The sequence below is a fragment of the Anomaloglossus baeobatrachus genome, chromosome 4 (assembly GCF_048569485.1).
Source record: "Anomaloglossus baeobatrachus isolate aAnoBae1 chromosome 4, aAnoBae1.hap1, whole genome shotgun sequence".
NCBI classification, from domain to species: domain Eukaryota; kingdom Metazoa; phylum Chordata; class Amphibia; order Anura; family Aromobatidae; genus Anomaloglossus; species Anomaloglossus baeobatrachus.
Window position 1 is genome coordinate 21,799,576 of NC_134356.1, and position 16,390 is coordinate 21,815,965.

The 16,390-nt window shown below is 57.3% G+C and overlaps 1 protein-coding gene across 7 annotated transcripts in view; it reads right to left on the minus strand.

The window, feature by feature from the left end:
• CNOT4 (CCR4-NOT transcription complex subunit 4) overlaps nucleotides 1–16,390 on the minus strand; it is a 114,187-nt gene that overhangs the window by 94,251 nt on the left and 3,546 nt on the right. For all 7 annotated transcript variants that reach the window (XM_075343818.1, XM_075343816.1, XM_075343813.1 and 4 more), the window contains exon 2: nucleotides 3,974–4,262. In XM_075343818.1, coding sequence (XP_075199933.1) covers nucleotides 3,974–4,147 — 174 coding nt within the window. In that variant the 5' untranslated portion in view covers nucleotides 4,148–4,262. The remainder of the gene's footprint in view (nucleotides 1–3,973; nucleotides 4,263–16,390) is intronic.

A 16,390-nucleotide genomic window follows, 5' to 3' on the forward strand; every position in this document is an offset into this window, starting at 1 on the left:
AATCCGCCTGAAGATTGAGGGAGCCCTTCAGATGGACCGCAGAAAGGGAGAGCAGAGATTGTTCTGCCCATTGAAAGATTCGGGAGGATACCGACTTCAGGGCGCCTGAGCGTGTACTGCCCTGATGGCGGAGATGTGCCACTGTTGTGACATTGTCTGAATATACCAGGACGTGAGAGTCCCGGACGAGGTCCTGAGCCGCAAGGAGGGCTTCCCTGACTGCCCTGAGCTCCCGGTAGTTGGAGGATTGGGAGCTGACATAAGGACTCCAGACCCCTTGAAATGGGGAATTTGCCACCATTGCCCCCCATCCACGTAGGCTGGCATCTGTGGTCAGTGTAACCAGGGGTTTCTGAGTCCAGGCAACCCCCACCTGCAGGTTGGCGGGACTCAGCCACCAGAGAAGGGATGAGGAGACGGACTCCGAGAGGCGAAACCTTCTGTTTAGGGATGACGGGAGTCTGTCCCAGTGTGCCAGGATATGATCCTGGAGACACCGAGAATGGGCCTGAGCCCACCTGACCGAGGGGATGCAGGATGTCATGGAACCCAGGGCTGACATAGCCGCTCGAAGCGTTGGGCGAGCCTGCCTGCGGAGCTTCGAGATTTTGGATAACAGAGCTATCCTGTGGCCCTCTGGGAGAAAAGATGCCTGTCTGTCGGAGTCCAGCAGCACTCCGAGAAACTGCCGTGTGGAGGAGGGGGTTAACTGTGATTTTTTGAGATTGGGAATCCATCCCAGAGACCGAAGGATTCCCAAAGACCTCTCCACATGGCTCCGGAGGGTTGGAGCAGACGGAGCCATGAGAAGAAAGTCGTCCAGATACGGAACTAGACAGATACCCTGCAATCTTATGAAGGCGACCACCTCTGCCATGATCTTGGAAAAGATCCTTGGAGCTGAGGAGATCCCGAAGGGAAGTACATTGAATTGGAAATGAAGTACTTCTTCCCCGTGAAGCACCGCAAACCTGAGGTATTGTCTGTGTCCCGGATGGACGGGTACATGGAAGTAGGCATCTTTCAGATCGATAGAGGCCATCTGGTGGTGTAGACCTATCAGGGGAATAGCTGATCTCACCGACTCCATCTTGAACCGCCGGTACCTGACCTGACGGTTTAGACTTTTTAAATTGATAATTATACGGACGTCGCCGGATGGCTTCTTGACCAGGAAGAGACGGGAGTAGTGTCCTATCCCTTCTTCCCGACTCGGGACTGGGGAAACGACCCCCGAGTGCACTAACTCTAAAATCTTTGTGTACAACAGAGTCTGTGAACCCGGCGATGCCAGCGCAGTGACTCGGAGACCCGGAAGAGGGGGGGAAAGGAATTCTATGAGAAGACCGTCCGAGATGATCTTCAGAACCCATTGGCAAGAGGTTATGGACTGCCACTGGGTAAGAAACGCTGAGAGTCTTCCCCCCACCCGGGCCGAGTCACTGCTTGTCCTGCTGAGGACGTTGCTGATGTGGAGGGATGAGGATGTTTCTCCCTCTACCTTTGGGATAGCTCCACCTGCCTGCCTTCCCTTTCCCTCTGGGCTGGGAGGCCTGAGGCATCGAGGGACGAAAGGACCGCTTCCTGGTAGGTCTAGGATCGGGCAAGGCCTTACGATCAGTCGCCTTGTCCAGGATATCATCCAGGGCAGGTCCAAACACCAAATCCCCTTTAAAAGGAAGGGAACAAAGCCTCATTTTAGAGGTGGAGTCTCCACTCCAGGCCTTAAGCCAGAGGGCACGTCGGGCAGAGTTAGAAAGCACCGAGGTCCTGGCTGCCAGGCGGACAGATTCCACCGAGGTATCTGCCAGAAAACAGGTAGCCTTCCTAAGCAAGGGAAGGGATTCCAGTAATTCCTCCCTAGGGGTCCCTTGGGAAATATGAGCCTCCAACTGGTCCAACCACCTAATTAGGGACCTGGATACGCAGGTGGAGGCAATGTTGGCTTGAATAGAGGAAGACGATGCCTCCCAGGACCGCTTCATCAGGCCCTCTACCTTCCTATCCATTTGATCCTTCAGTTGGGAAGTATCCTCAAAGGGAAGAGCCGTTTGCTTAGCTACCCTAGCCACCTGAACGTCTACTCTTGGGATCTCCCAATGTAGTCCCGAAGGTTCCAGAGGAAACCGGCGTCTAAGGTCACTCCGTACCCGCCTCTCAGGACATTCCCATTCCTGAGAAACAATATCCAATATATTGGCATGAACTGGGAATCCCAACTGTTTGACTGACTTCAGGCCAGCAAACATTTCGTCCTGGATTGAAGGAAGAGACTGCACTTCCTCTAAACCCATAGTGCTCCGAACTGCCTCAATAAGATCCCCCAACTCTTCTGAGTGAAAAAGAAAGGACTGGTCAGACCCCCCAGATGGAAATCCTTCATCAGGACCCTCAGAGGTGGAATCAGCGTCCTCCTGATCAGAAGGGGTCGACTGGAGTCTCCTCTTTTTTGGAGGAGAGGGTCCAGTAGCAGGGCCAGGAGCAGGGCCAGGAGCAGGGCCAGGAACAGGGCCAGGCACAGGGCCAGGAACAGGGCCAGGAACAGGGCCAGGAACAGGGCCAGGAACAGGGCCAGGCACAGGGAGAGAAGCCAGTGAGGCCCTAATCTCCTGTTTCATCATGGACCGCAACTCATCTATCAGAGATGGTTGTTCGGCCCTAATAACCTGGTCCGTACATTGCTGGCAAAGCTTTTTATCCCATACTGCAGGGAGCTTCTTTATACAGATGGGACATTTTTTAATTTTGTCCACTCTGTCAGGTCTATCAGGCTTATCGGACTTGTCAGTTTTTTCTGACTTCTCAGGCTTCTCTGATTTCTCATTTCTGTCAGTTTTCTTGGTGGCCTTGTCCTCCTAGAAAACACAGAGCAGAGAGCCATAATCACTGATGAGACCTATGTCCGAGGGACCAGTCCCCTCCATACTCACAGTAGCAGGGGGCACACTGGGTTCTGCAGAGGCAGCTGCAGCGGAAGACATGACAGGGAGCACGGTCTTACCATGATGTGATGTCTTCGTGGCAGCCCTTATGGACAAGGGCCTGCCTCCCCAGTGACGGTGCACGTTTCCCCGCCTCCCGCATCCGGTCCTGGGCAGGTCGAGTCGCAGTCGGCGTGCCTCCACGCTGCCTCCGCAAACCGGAAGCGCTCGACCGGAAGTCCGCAAGACCAGAAGTCCCGCCTCCGGGAGCACTTCCGGATCGCTCCGGCAGCGTGCATGCGGGAGGCGGCCGGCGGCTCAGGGAGGACGCCGGCCGGGGAGCTCAACAGCCTGCATCACCCCTCAGGAGGATCCGGAAGGCTGGAGCAGCGGTCCCCCACAGCGTGAGGGAACAGCAAGGGAGGAGCGGTGAAGGCCCGACCGATGCCGTCCGGCTGAAGGTAATAGGGGGAAAAAAAAAAAAAATACTGCAGTTCGCCGGCCACCACAGCATAGGAGAAAAAACAAAACCTCTCCATGCCCCATGGGGACAGGAAAGACACTGGCTGTGGGAGGTGGGAGGGTCCTTTTAAACCTCTTGAACTTCCTGTCCCAATTAGGGCGTGGAGAGACAACCTCCTATGCTGTCGTGGAAGGGACTAGAGAAATCACCGTGAGATATGCTGCCGGACACGTGGGAGCCTCTTAACGCCCCTCTCTGGAGGAAGTCTTAAAGGGGCGGTCCAGGTCCCTGATATCAGATCGGTAAGCGCCCACCACCCGGGACCCCCAAGCTGGATGGTGCTCGTTCTCGCACACCACACGGGACCCCCCCAAGCTGGATGGTGCTCGCTCTCGCACACCACCCGGGACCCCCAAGCTGGATGGTGCTCGCTCTCGCACACCACCCGGGACCCCCAAGCTGGATGGTGCTCGCTCTCGTGTACCGCAGCTCGGCTTCTATTAAGGTGAATGTGACCTGAGCTGCAGTACCAGGACCGGCCACTACCCAGTGACGGCGCTGTATGTGCTCTTATATAGGGGGCTCTCACCTTTCTGCATGCGGGACACAGCCCGTTCTCGTCTGTGCGTATACGGTGCCAACAGAAGCGGCAAATCTGATATCCGCATGTGCAAGGGAAAAAATTGATGTCGTCGATTTCCAACGGCTCCATACAAAGGGGGCACTCCACGGGGTCTTCCTTCACCTCGGGGCTGCGGGACATCTTTCTGCGTTCCCAAGAACAGCGAAGCGGGAAAAAAAAAAAAAGCAAGAACCAAAAAAATAGATTTTCCAGGCTGAGAATAATTTATTGATATTAAAATCTGTGACGCAGCAATCTGAAGAGAAGAAAAAAAAGGGGAGAAAAAGGGGGGCGGTCAGGACCGATGGGTATGACATGGGGCACCCCACAAACCCTAATAGTACGGGACCCAATCAATGGACGTCTTCTTAAAGAGGCAGTTTTAGGATACTCTGGCCGGCCTGTTTCAGTAGCCCTTGTGACCCCACAAAAGCTGAATGGGGCAGATAGTCGCACATACATCTGACTACCTACCTACCTCCCCCTGTGCTGCCTGTGCCCCGACCTCCCCCTGTGCTGTCTGTGCCCCTACCTCCCCCTGTGCTGCCTGTGCCCCTACCTCCCTCAGTGCTGTCTGTGCCCCCCCCCCCACAGTTTGACCAAGTTGATATTTTTGTGCAGCCCCGAATGATGGTAGAAATTTTCAAATGGTCCCTGGCAGAAAAAAGGTTCCCCACCCCTGCTTTAGTACGAATGATACTCAAGAGCAGCGCTCAGTTGTCGCATGTTAAAAAATTAATCATCAAGTCTTACTCGGTCATAAAACACAGGTGAATGGCCAAGGGTACTTTCACACTTGCGTTTTTTCCTTCCGTCACAATCCGCCGTTTTGGAAAACAGCGGAATCCGTTAACGGATTCCGCTGTTTCCCATAGACTTGTATGGAGGACGGATTGTGCCAAAAGTACCTGCGTTCCTTCCGCTGGTCAACGCTGCATTGCTTCAGCCGGGCAGAAGGACCGCAGCATGTAACGTTTTTTTGAGCAGCGGAATCCTTAGGATTTCACTGCGCATGCTCTCTCTGGCTCCCTGCACCCGTAACCAGGGTACACATCAGGTAACCAAGCAAAGTGCTTTGCCTAGTTACCCGATATTTACCCTATCTACGTGTGCAAGGAGCCAGCGCTAAGCGGTGTACGTTGGTAACCAAGGTAAATATCGGGAAACCAAGCAAAGTGCTTTGCTTAGTTACCCGTTATTTACCCTAGCTACGTGTGCAGGGAGCCCGACACTTTCCCGCTTGGCTCCGCCCCCTCCCGCACTCCACATGTACACACGCAGGTGTACACACAAGCGCACACACACTCACCTGTCCTCAGCGCCATGGCCCCGCTCTGCTGCACCCACCCTGCACTCTACCCTCCGCACACATTCTCGGCGGCCGAACGATCAGCTTATCACCCGGCGCCCGGCTTCTGCGAGCGATCAGCTGAGCGCCCGGCAGCCGTGAGCGATCAGCTGATCATTCACAATAGCCTGCCGCCGGTAACTGTGTAAAAAACACAAAAAAACCCCCGATTCCGTTGTTTTGTACGAACCGTTGCGCCACTATATGCAACACATCTGTTGCATCCGTCACACAACGCAAGTGTGAAACTAGCCTTAAACAAAAATCTGATTACTAGTGCCAGCAGATAGGAGCAGTGAGTGCAGGCGCCTGTGGATACATTGTATCAGGCTGTATCCTAGCAACCAACTTTCAAAAACCTGAGTCACCTGAGTGCAGAGCGTGGACGCCGGAGCCGGACACTGGGGCCGTAGTAATCAGATTTTTCAAAAACATTTTTTTGGTGAAAAAAACCTAAAAAGTGATGGGTTTCAGAAACTGTTGACATAAATCCGTCATCTAGCCCCATGAACAAGGATCTCAGGGCGAGGGGGACCCATGGCCTCAATGTAAAGGGATGGGATGAAGATTGGTCAGCATCGTCGTCCCCCCGCACCGTCCCCCCCACCCCTCCCGTCGCAGACACCGAGCATCCGCCAGTGGTTAATGTGACACAGATTCGGGGCCTTCGCTTTTCTCGCTGCTTCGCCTGTAGTCATGGCAACCGGTCCTACAATGGAGGACACTTGTGAAGCACAGAAAGGGCCTTTTCACAGCGCTGGCTGGAAATCTGCGGAGGCTTGTTTATAGCGACAGAGTGGCGGGGAAAGGGTTAAAATCACAAGTTGGAGGCACACAATGCCGGGGCGCCGAAGGCCCGAGAGGCGCTAAGTTTAGGAACCAAGACCCCCAAATACCTGGGGAGGAAAGTGATGGCCCCAGACTGTGGATGTATGACGGCCCCCCCATGTCCCTAGTGATGCTGCAACATGGGCAGAAGTAATGGCGCCCCCCGGGTTTCCAAGAATCGGGCAGAACAAGACGACGCCAAATGCTAAACTTTACCTCAAAGCCCTATTGTCTGTCTGTCCTTGAGGCTTTTGCAGCCGGATCTGCAGCGTGGGGGGCCGGAGACAAGCCCACTCATCACTGACCAACCGCCTGACCTCAAATGACCGGCTCCAGTGCAAGACCCGGGCGCTCCCGATGCTGGACAAGGGGGTCTACACCGAGAGAAAGCGGCCAATGGGCATGGCCGCCGGATACCCCCCGCCCAGGAGCTGTAAAAAAGGACAAACACCGCCGGCGGGCTCACGACTGTCCGAAAGCCACACGGGGGCGAGAAGTAGACCCCAGATAAAGTGAAAAGTTACATTGCTTCCACGGCCTCAGCTCAGAGACCCCCTTACACATCACAGCCTCAGCTCCGAGACCCCCTTACACATCACAGCCTCAGCGCCGAGACCCCCTTACATATCCCAGCCTCAGCTCCGAGACCCCCTTACACATCCCAGCCTCAGCTCCGAGACCCCCTTACACATCCCAGCCTCAGCTCCGAGACCCCCTTACACATCCCAGCCTCAGCTCCGAGACCCCCTTACACATCACAGCCTCAGCTCCGAGACCCCCTTACATCCCAGCCTCAGCTCCGAGACCCCCTTACACATCCCAGCCTCAGCTCCGAGACCCCCTTACACATCCCAGCCTCAGCTCCGAGACCCCCTTACACATCCCAGCCTCAGCTCCGAGACCCCCTTACACATCCCAGCCTCAGCTCCGAGACCCCCTTACACATCCCAGCCTCAGCTCCGAGACCCCCTTACACATCACAGCCTCAGCTCAGAGACCCCCTTACACATCCCAGCCTCAGCTCCGAGACCCCCTTACACATCACAGCCTCAGCTCCGAGACCCCCTTACACATCCCAGCCTCAGCTCCGAGACCCCTTACACATCCCTACCTCAGCTCCGAGACCCCCTTACACATCCCAGCCTCAGCTCCGAGACCCCCTTACACATCCCAGCCTCAGCTCCGAGACCCCCTTACACATCCCAGCCTCAGCTCCGAGACCCCTTACACATCCCTACCTCAGCTCCGAGACCCCCTTACACATCCCAGCCTCAGCTCCGAGACCCCCTTACACATCCCAGCCTCAGCTCCGAGACCCCTTACACATCCCTACCTCAGCTCCGAGACCCCCTTACACATCACAGCCTCAGCTCAGAGACCCCCTTACACATTACTTCCTCAGCTCCGAGACCCCCTTACACATCACAGCCTCAGCTCCGAGACCCCCTTACACATCCCTACCTCAGCTTCGAGACCCCCTTACACATCCCTACCTCAGCTTCGAGACCCCCTTACACATCCCTGCCTCAGCTCCGAGACCCCCTTACACATCCCTGCCTCAGCTCCGAGACCCCCTTACACATCCCTGCCTCAGCTCCGAGACCCCCTTACACATCCCTGCCTCAGCTCCGAGACCCCCTTACACATCCCAGCCTCAGCTCCGAGACCCCTTACACATTACTTCCTCAGCTCCGAGACCCCCTTACACATCCCTACCTCAGCTCCGAGACCCCCTTACACATCACAGCCTCAGCTCAGAGACCCCCTTACACATCCCAGCCTCAGCTCCGAGACCCCCTTACACATCACTGCCTCAGCTCCGAGACCCCCTTACACATCCCTGCCTCAGCTCCGAGACCCCCTTACACATCCCAGCCTCAGCTCCGAGACCCCCTTACACATCACTGCCTCAGCTCAGAGACCCCCTTACACATCACTGCCTCAGCTCCGAGACCCCCTTACACATCCCTGCCTCAGCTCCGAGACCCCCTTACACATCACAGCCTCAGCTCCGAGACCCCTTACACATTACTTCCTCAGCTCCGAGACCCCCTTACACATCACAGCCTCAGCTCAGAGACCCCCTTACACATCCCAGCCTCAGCTCCGAGACCCCCTTACACATCACTGCCTCAGCTCAGAGACCCCCTTACACATCACTGCCTCAGCTCCGAGACCCCCTTACACATCACAGCCTCAGCTCAGAGACCCCCTTACACATCCCAGCCTCAGCTCCGAGACCCCCTTACACATCACTGCCTCAGCTCAGAGACCCCCTTACACATCACTGCCTCAGCTCCGAGACCCCCTTACACATCCCTGCCTCAGCTCCGAGACCCCCTTACACATCCCTGCCTCAGCTCCGAGACCCCCTTACACATCACAGCCTCAGCTCCGAGACCCCTTACACATTACTTCCTCAGCTCCGAGACCCCCTTACACATCCCTGCCTCAGCTCCGAGACCCCCTTACACATCCCTGCCTCAGCTCCGAGACCCCCTTACACATCCCAGCCTCAGCTCCGAGACCCCTTACACATTACTTCCTCAGCTCCGAGACCCCCTTACACATCCCTACCTCAGCTCCGAGACCCCCTTACACATCACAGCCTCAGCTCAGAGACCCCCTTACACATCCCAGCCTCAGCTCCGAGACCCCCTTACACATCACTGCCTCAGCTCAGAGACCCCCTTACACATCACTGCCTCAGCTCCGAGACCCCCTTACACATCCTTGCCTCAGCTCCGAGACCCCCTTACACAGAATGGTGGAAGAGACTTGCCCCGTAGCCCCCTGGTGCCCTCCCGCCCGCAGTCACCCAGCCTCCATACACAGAACGCCGATCGAGGGATATATTAGGGGTAAGAGACCCCTGAATATATTAGGGGCCGCTGCTGGATTCCGCACACAGGGGGTCACATCGTGAGCGGTCAGGCCGGGCACCAGCGGGGGCATCCGGGGAGATATTTATAGAGCTGCGCTTCTTTTTCCTGACTGTGCAGTTATCGCCGGTGACTCTGCTGACGAAGCAAATCAGGAGCGAATGAATGGGGCCGGGAACACGTCTGGAGATCCGGCGGCTCCTGGTGCAGCCCCTGCAAAGAAGGGGAGGAAAACCTGCTCCGTGCCCACCGCGACCAAGCTCCGCAGCCGCTGTGCCCGCTCCGTGCCCAAACTCAGCAGCCACCGTGCACGCTCCATGCCCAAACTCAGCAGCCACCGTGCCCGCTCCATGCCCAAACTCAGCAGCCACCGTGCACGCTCCATGCCCAAACTCAGCAGCCACCGTGCCCGCTCCATGCCCAAACTCAGCAGCCACCGTGCACGCTCCATGCCCAAACTCAGCAGCCACCGTGCACGCTCCATGCCCAAACTCAGCAGCCACCGTGCACGCTCCATGCCCAAACTCCACAACCACCATGCCCGCTGCACACCCATCGCGACCAAGCTCCGCAGCCACCGTGCCCGCTCCGTGCCCAAACTCCGCAGCCACCGTGCCCGCTCCGTGCCCAAACTCCGCAGCCACCGTGCACGCTCCGTGCCCAAACTCCGCAGCCACCGTGCACGCTCCGTGCCCAAACTCCGCAGCCACCGTGCACGCTCCATGCCCAAACTCAGCAGCCACCGTGCACACCCATCGCGACCAAGCTCCGCAGCCACCGTGCCCGCTCCGTGCCCAAACTCCGCAGCCACCGTGCCCGCTCCGTGCCCAAACTCCGCAGCCACCGTGCCCGCTCCGTGCCCAAACTCCGCAGCCACCGTGCACGCTCCGTGCCCAAACTCCGCAGCCACCGTGCACGCTCCGTGCCCAAACTCCGCAGCCACCGTGCACGCTCCGTGCCCAAACTCCGCAGCCACCGTGCACGCTCCGTGCCCAAACTCCGCAGCCACCGTGCACACTCCGTGCCCAAACTCCGCAGCCACCGTGCACACTCCGTGCCCAAACTCCGCAGCCACCGTGCACGCTCCATGCCCAAACTCCACAACCACCATGCCCGCTGCACACCCATCGCGACCAAGCTCCGCAGCCACCGTGCCCGCTCCGTGCCCAAGCTCCGCAGCCACCGTGCACGCTCCGTGCCCAAACTCCGCAGCCACCGTGCACGCTCCGTGCCCAAACTCCGCAGCCACCGTGCACGCTCCGTGCCCAAACTCCGCAGCCACCGTGCACGCTCCGTGCCCAAACTCCGCAGCCACCGTGCACGCTCCGTGCCCAAACTCCGCAGCCACCGTGCCCGCTCCATGCCCAAGCTCCGCAGCCACCGTGCCCGCTCCATGCTCAAGCTCCGCAGCCACCGTGCCCGCTCCGTGCCCAAGCTCCGCAGCCACCGTGCCCGCTCCATGCCCAAGTTCCGCAGCCACCGTGCCCGCTCCACACCCATCGCAATCACTCTCCACAGCCATCGTGCCCGCTCTGCGCCCATCGCGATCAAGCTCCGCAGCCACCGTGCCCGCTCCATGCCCAAGCTCCGCAGCCACCGTGCCCGCTCCATGCCCAAGCTCCGCAGCCACCGTGCATGCTCCATGCCCAAGCTCCACAGCCATCGTGCCCGCTCTGCACCGATCGCGATGAAGCTCCGCAGCCATCGTGCCCGCTCTGCACCCATCGCGATAAAGCTCCGCAGCCATCGTGCCCGCTCTGCGCCCATCGCGATCAAGCTCCACAGACATCGTGCCCGCTTCACACCCATCGCGATCAAGCTCCACAGACATCGTGCCCGCTTCACACCCATCGCGATCAAGCTCTGCAGCCATCACGCCCAACAGTGTCAAGCTCTGCAGCCATCGTGCCCGCTCCGCGCCCATCGCGATCAAGCTCCGCAGCCACCATACCCCCCCTAGCCTATCGCGACCAAGTTCCTGCACTTGGCCCTCCCAACCGGCAAGGTACCGCGATTTACCTACAAGGCCCTCCACTATGCGGCAGCTATGGCAGTTGGCCGGCAGTGCAGGAAATACATAACTGCCAAGTGGCTCACGCCAAGGGCTGCCCGGTCATCGTCTCTAGCCGTGGCTTTGTAGGGAGTCAGTGGCACCCCTCACTGATGAGGAATGATGGTGTATTTAACTGAGGGGCGCAGGTGACCCCACAACGAAAACCTCTTAAACACATAGGACGACGCTTTCCAACCTGCTGCAAAATTGAAGGATGAAAAATAGACTACCTAAAATGTGGAGGAGCGTCTGACTGATCCCCTTCTAAGAAGATATCATTAACACATTATCCGACTAGTGCCAACGATGAAAGCGTTATCCAGGATTACAAAACCACCACTTTATAAAAAAAGAGAAAAAAAAAAAACAGCGCCACCCCCGATCTCAGGTTGTGTGTGGTACTGCAGCTCAGCTCCACTCCAATGCAGCTGCATTACCACAGATTGTGTATAATCAGGGCTGGAAGAAAGCGGCTGTGATATTGTAATCCCCATACACATGCACGCTCCTCCGGGTGACCGCTTTCCTACAAGGTCTCCATACACATGCACGCTCCTCCGGGTGACCGCTTTCCTACAAGGTCTCCATACACATGCACGCTCCTCCGGGTGACCGCTTTCCTACAAGGTCTCCATACACATGCACGCTACTCCGGGTGACCGCTTTCCTACAAGTTCTCCATACACATGCACGCTCCTCCGGGTGACCGCTTTCCTACAAGGTCTCCATACACATGCACGCTCCTCCGGGTGACCGCTTTCCTACAAGGTCTCCATACACATGCACGCTCCTCCGGGTGACCGCTTTCCTACAAGGTCTCCATACACATGCACTCTCCTCCTGGTGACCGCTTTCCTACAAGGTCTCCATACACATGCACGCTCCTCCGGGTGACCGCTTTCCTACAAGGTCTCCATACACATGCACGCTCCTCTGGGTGACCGCTTTCCTACAAGGTCTCCATACACATGCACGCTCCTCCGGGTGACCGCTTTCCTACAAGGTCTCCATACACATGCACGCTCCTCCGGGTGACCGCTTTCCTACAAGGTCTCCATACACATGCACGCTCCTCCGGGTGACCGCTTTCCTACAAGGTCTCCATACACACACATGCACGCTACTCCGGGTGACCGCTTTCCTACAAGTTCTCCATACACATGCACGCTCCTCCGGGTGACCGCTTTCCTACAAGGTCTCCATACACACACATGCACGCTCCTCCGGGTGACCGCTTTCCTACAAGGTCTCCTTACACATGCACGCTCCTCCGGGTGACCGCTTTCCTACAAGGTCTCCATACACATGCACGCTACTCCGGGTGACCGCTTTCCTACAAGGTCTCCATACACACACATGCACGCTCCTCCGGGTGACCGCTTTCCTACAAGGTCTCCATACACATGCACGCTCCTCCGGGTGACCGCTTTCCTACAAGGTCTCCATACACATGCACGCTCCTCCTGGTGACCGCTTTCCTACAAGGTCTCCATACACATGCACTCTCCTCCTGGTGACCGCTTTCCTACAAGGTCTCCATACACATGCACTCTCCTCCGGGTGACCGCTTTCCTACAAGGTCTCCATACACATGCACTCTCCTCCGGGTGACCGCTTTCCTACAAGGTCTCCATACACATGCACTCTCCTCCGGGTGACCGCTTTCCTACAAGGTCTCCGTACACATGCACGCTCCTCCGGGTGACCGCTTTCCTACAAGGTCTCCATACACATGCACGCTCCTCCTGGTGACCGCTTTCCTACAAGGTCTCCATACACATGCACGCTCCTCCGGGTGACCGCTTTCCTACAAGGTCTAGACACACATGCACGCTCCTCCTGGTGACCGCTTTCCTACAAGGTTTCCATACACATGCACGCTCCTCCGGGTGACCGCTTTCCTACAAGGTCTCCATACACATGCACGCTCCTCCGGGTGACCGCTTTCGTACAAGGTCCCCATACACATGCACGCTCCTCCGGGTGACCGCTTTCCTACAAGGTCTCCATACACATGCACGCTCCTCCGGGTGACCGCTTTCCTACAAGGTCTCCGTACACATGCACGCTCCTCCGGGTGACCACTTTCCTACAAGGTCTCCATACACATGCACGCTCCTCCGGGTGAGCGCTTTTCTACAAGGTCTCCATACACATGCACGCTCCTCCGGGTGACCGCTTTCCTACAAGGTCTCCGTACACATGCACGCTCCTCCGGGTGACCACTTTCCTACAAGGTCCCCATACACATGCACGCTCCTCCGGGTGACCGCTTTCCTACAAGGTCTCCATACACATGCACTCTCCTCCGGGTGACCGTTTTCCTACGAGGTCTCCATACACGGTCTCCATACACATGCACGCTCCTCTGGGTGACCGCTTTCCTACAAGGTCTCCATACATATGCACGCTCCTCCGGGTGACCTCACTGGCTTCCATACACAAGGCCTCGGCCCAGTGCTTCTCTGCCTCCATTATTGATTAGGGCACACAAGGTGAACGAGGCTACGACGGCTGCGATCCCCGCCGGTCAGCTGTGGATGGAAAGTGTCCTGCAACTGCATCTCAGCTATTCCCCAGGGTCCGATGGTCTTTTTTAATTCTAGTTCTTAAGGGGGGCAAAGAAAAGTCTGATGGACCCTATTATAGTCAACAGGGTCCACTGGGTAGCGCTGGATTCTGTCATGAGACAGACCACACAGTATCCTATATTTAAAGGGGTTGTCCAGGATTTTGAGATTAATGTGCCGCCCCTTAGTTTAGGTCGTTCTGGTGCACTATTGATGTGAATAGGAGGCGAGCTGCAGTACCCAAAAATGGCCACTAAACAGTGCTGTTCTGGACAACCTACAGCTGCAGGTGCTGAGGTTTAGACCACAACAGATACAAGTCTTGGGACAACCCCTTTAAATGCACAAGCCCTTACCCATCCCCCAAAAATGAACTAAGGAAAAATGGCTGCCATCGTACGGCTCCTGTATGCAGCTGGCCAGACGGGCACTCAGAAGTCCGGTGACCGGCTGTCTGTGCAGGGTAGCCATACTGGAGTCACCCAGGTTTCCCAAATCCAGGACCTGGCGCCCGCCGCCTGTGGGGCGCAGAGAGTCTTTGGTGCAGCGGCTCCTGAGATCGAGGGACACGGGTTGCTTTTGTGCAATGCAGCGCGGTGTACAAAGGTCGTCGGCGCTCGCGTTATCAGGAGCCGGCGCAGCGAGCGGCACGAGGATCTGACTATGATTGGAAAGCAGCACGTCTGCAATAATGTGTCACCACCGAGCTTCCCAAAAATAGCAAGAGGCGAGGAGGGGTAGGAAGGGGTGTACAAGGAGGAAGTGTTAAAGGGCCAATAACCCTATAATGGGCGGGACCGAGACCAAAGGAGAAGTGACGGCTGCGGAGAAAGACAACAGTCACCCTCCGCCGGCTGAAAACAGAGAGCGTCCCTTTAAAAAGTTAAAAGGGGAGGCAAGCTGTCATGAAACTACAGCTCCCAGAATGCCCTGCCTGTGACCGCTGGAGGCTGAGTGCTCGGGGGGGGGGGAGGGGGATCCCACGCACAGCAACACTGTTCAATCAGAGGCGTCAGGATGGAAATATCCCTTTAAGGAAACAAAATTAAAAGGGAGTGACTATTACCATTAGTCTACAAACAAGATGAGACGAGACATCTCCAGGATCTGACCCGGAATTAGGGCAATGCACCAGGTCAGCTGCTCTTTTCTCTTCCCCATGCTTTACACTGCAGCTCTGCCTGGTCACACTGGCCTCTGTGTACAAGCTCCACCAAATCTCCAGTCTGCAAAAAGAAGGCTCACCTACATATAAGTGATACGTGTAACAAACAGCTCCTCATTGAGACTTTACCATGCTTTACACTGCAGCTCTGCCTGGTCAAAAGCTACTAAAACACGGCCTGAAGAGACCGGACTGAGGCCCCGGGAGAGGCTCGAGCGACTATGGAGACACCGACGTAACCGAAGGCAATATGGAAAAGTAACGATCAAACAGCACAAAGCGACGCTTCCCAGATCTGCTGCAAAACTACAACTCCCATCATGCACTTCACAGACACGGGAGGCTGGTCCAGGCAGCAAATATCTCTAATGTGTATGGTCAGCTAAGGGTTAATCGGACCTGTATGTGCAGGGTCAGGTGACGGTGAGGCTGGACAGAGCTGGGGAGAAGGAGGCTGGACAAGGATTCCCATCAGCAACAACTACAAAGCAGCTGCGGAAGTAGGACGAGGAAGGGAGGCCGATGGAGAAAAAGGAGGCCACACAGGGTGGAAAGAAGAGACCCGAAGGCTGCGTGTACACAGAGAACAAGAGAGGAGGTGCAAGGAAGGAGAGAAGGATGAGGCTCCACCTGAAGGAGGGAGGGAGGGAAGGGAGGCCGAAAACCAAAGAAAAAGGAAGGCAGAGGGGACAAGCTGACTACCAGGAAAAGGAAGAGAGGTCTGCGGGGAAGAGAGGCTATCCGCGGGGAAGAGAGGCTATCCGCGGGGAAGAGGAGGAAGAAAGGTCTGCGGGGAAGAGAGGCTATCCGCGGGGAAGAGAGGCCGTCCGCGGGGAAGAGGAGGAAGAGAGGTCTGCGGGGAAGAGAGGCTATCCGCGGGGAAGAGAGGCCGTCCGCGGGGAAGAGGAGGAAGAGAGGTCTGCGGGGAAGAGAGGCTATCCGCGGGGAAGAGGAGGAAGAAAGGTCTGCGGGGAAGAGAGGCCATCCGCGGGGAAGAGAGGCCGTCCGCGGGGAAGAGGAGGAAGAAAGGTCTGCGGGGAAGAGAGGCTATCCGCGGGGAAGAGAGGCCGCGGGGAAGAGAGGCTATCCGCGGGGAAGAGGAGGAAGAGAGGTCTGCGGGGAAGAGAGGCTATCCGCGGGGAAGAGAGGCCGTCCGCGGGGAAGAGGAGGAAGAGAGGTCTGCGGGGAAGAGAGGCCATCCGCGGGGAAGAGAGGCCGTCCGCGGGGAAGAGAGGCTATCCGCGGGGAAGAGAGGCTATCCGCGGGGAAGAGGAGGAAGAGAGGTCTGCGGGGAAGAGAGGCCATCCGCGGGGAAGAGAGGCCGTCCGCGGGGAAGAGAGGCCGTCCGCGGGGAAGAGGAGGAAGAGAGGTCTGCGGGAAAGAGAGGCTATCCGCGGGGAAGAGAGGCCGTCCGCGGGGGAAGAGGAGGAAGAGAGGTCTGCGGGGAAGAGAGGCTATCCGCGGGGAAGAGGAGGAAGAAAGGTCTGCGGGGAAGAGAGGCTATCCGCGGGGAAGAGAGGCCATCCGCGGGGAAGAGG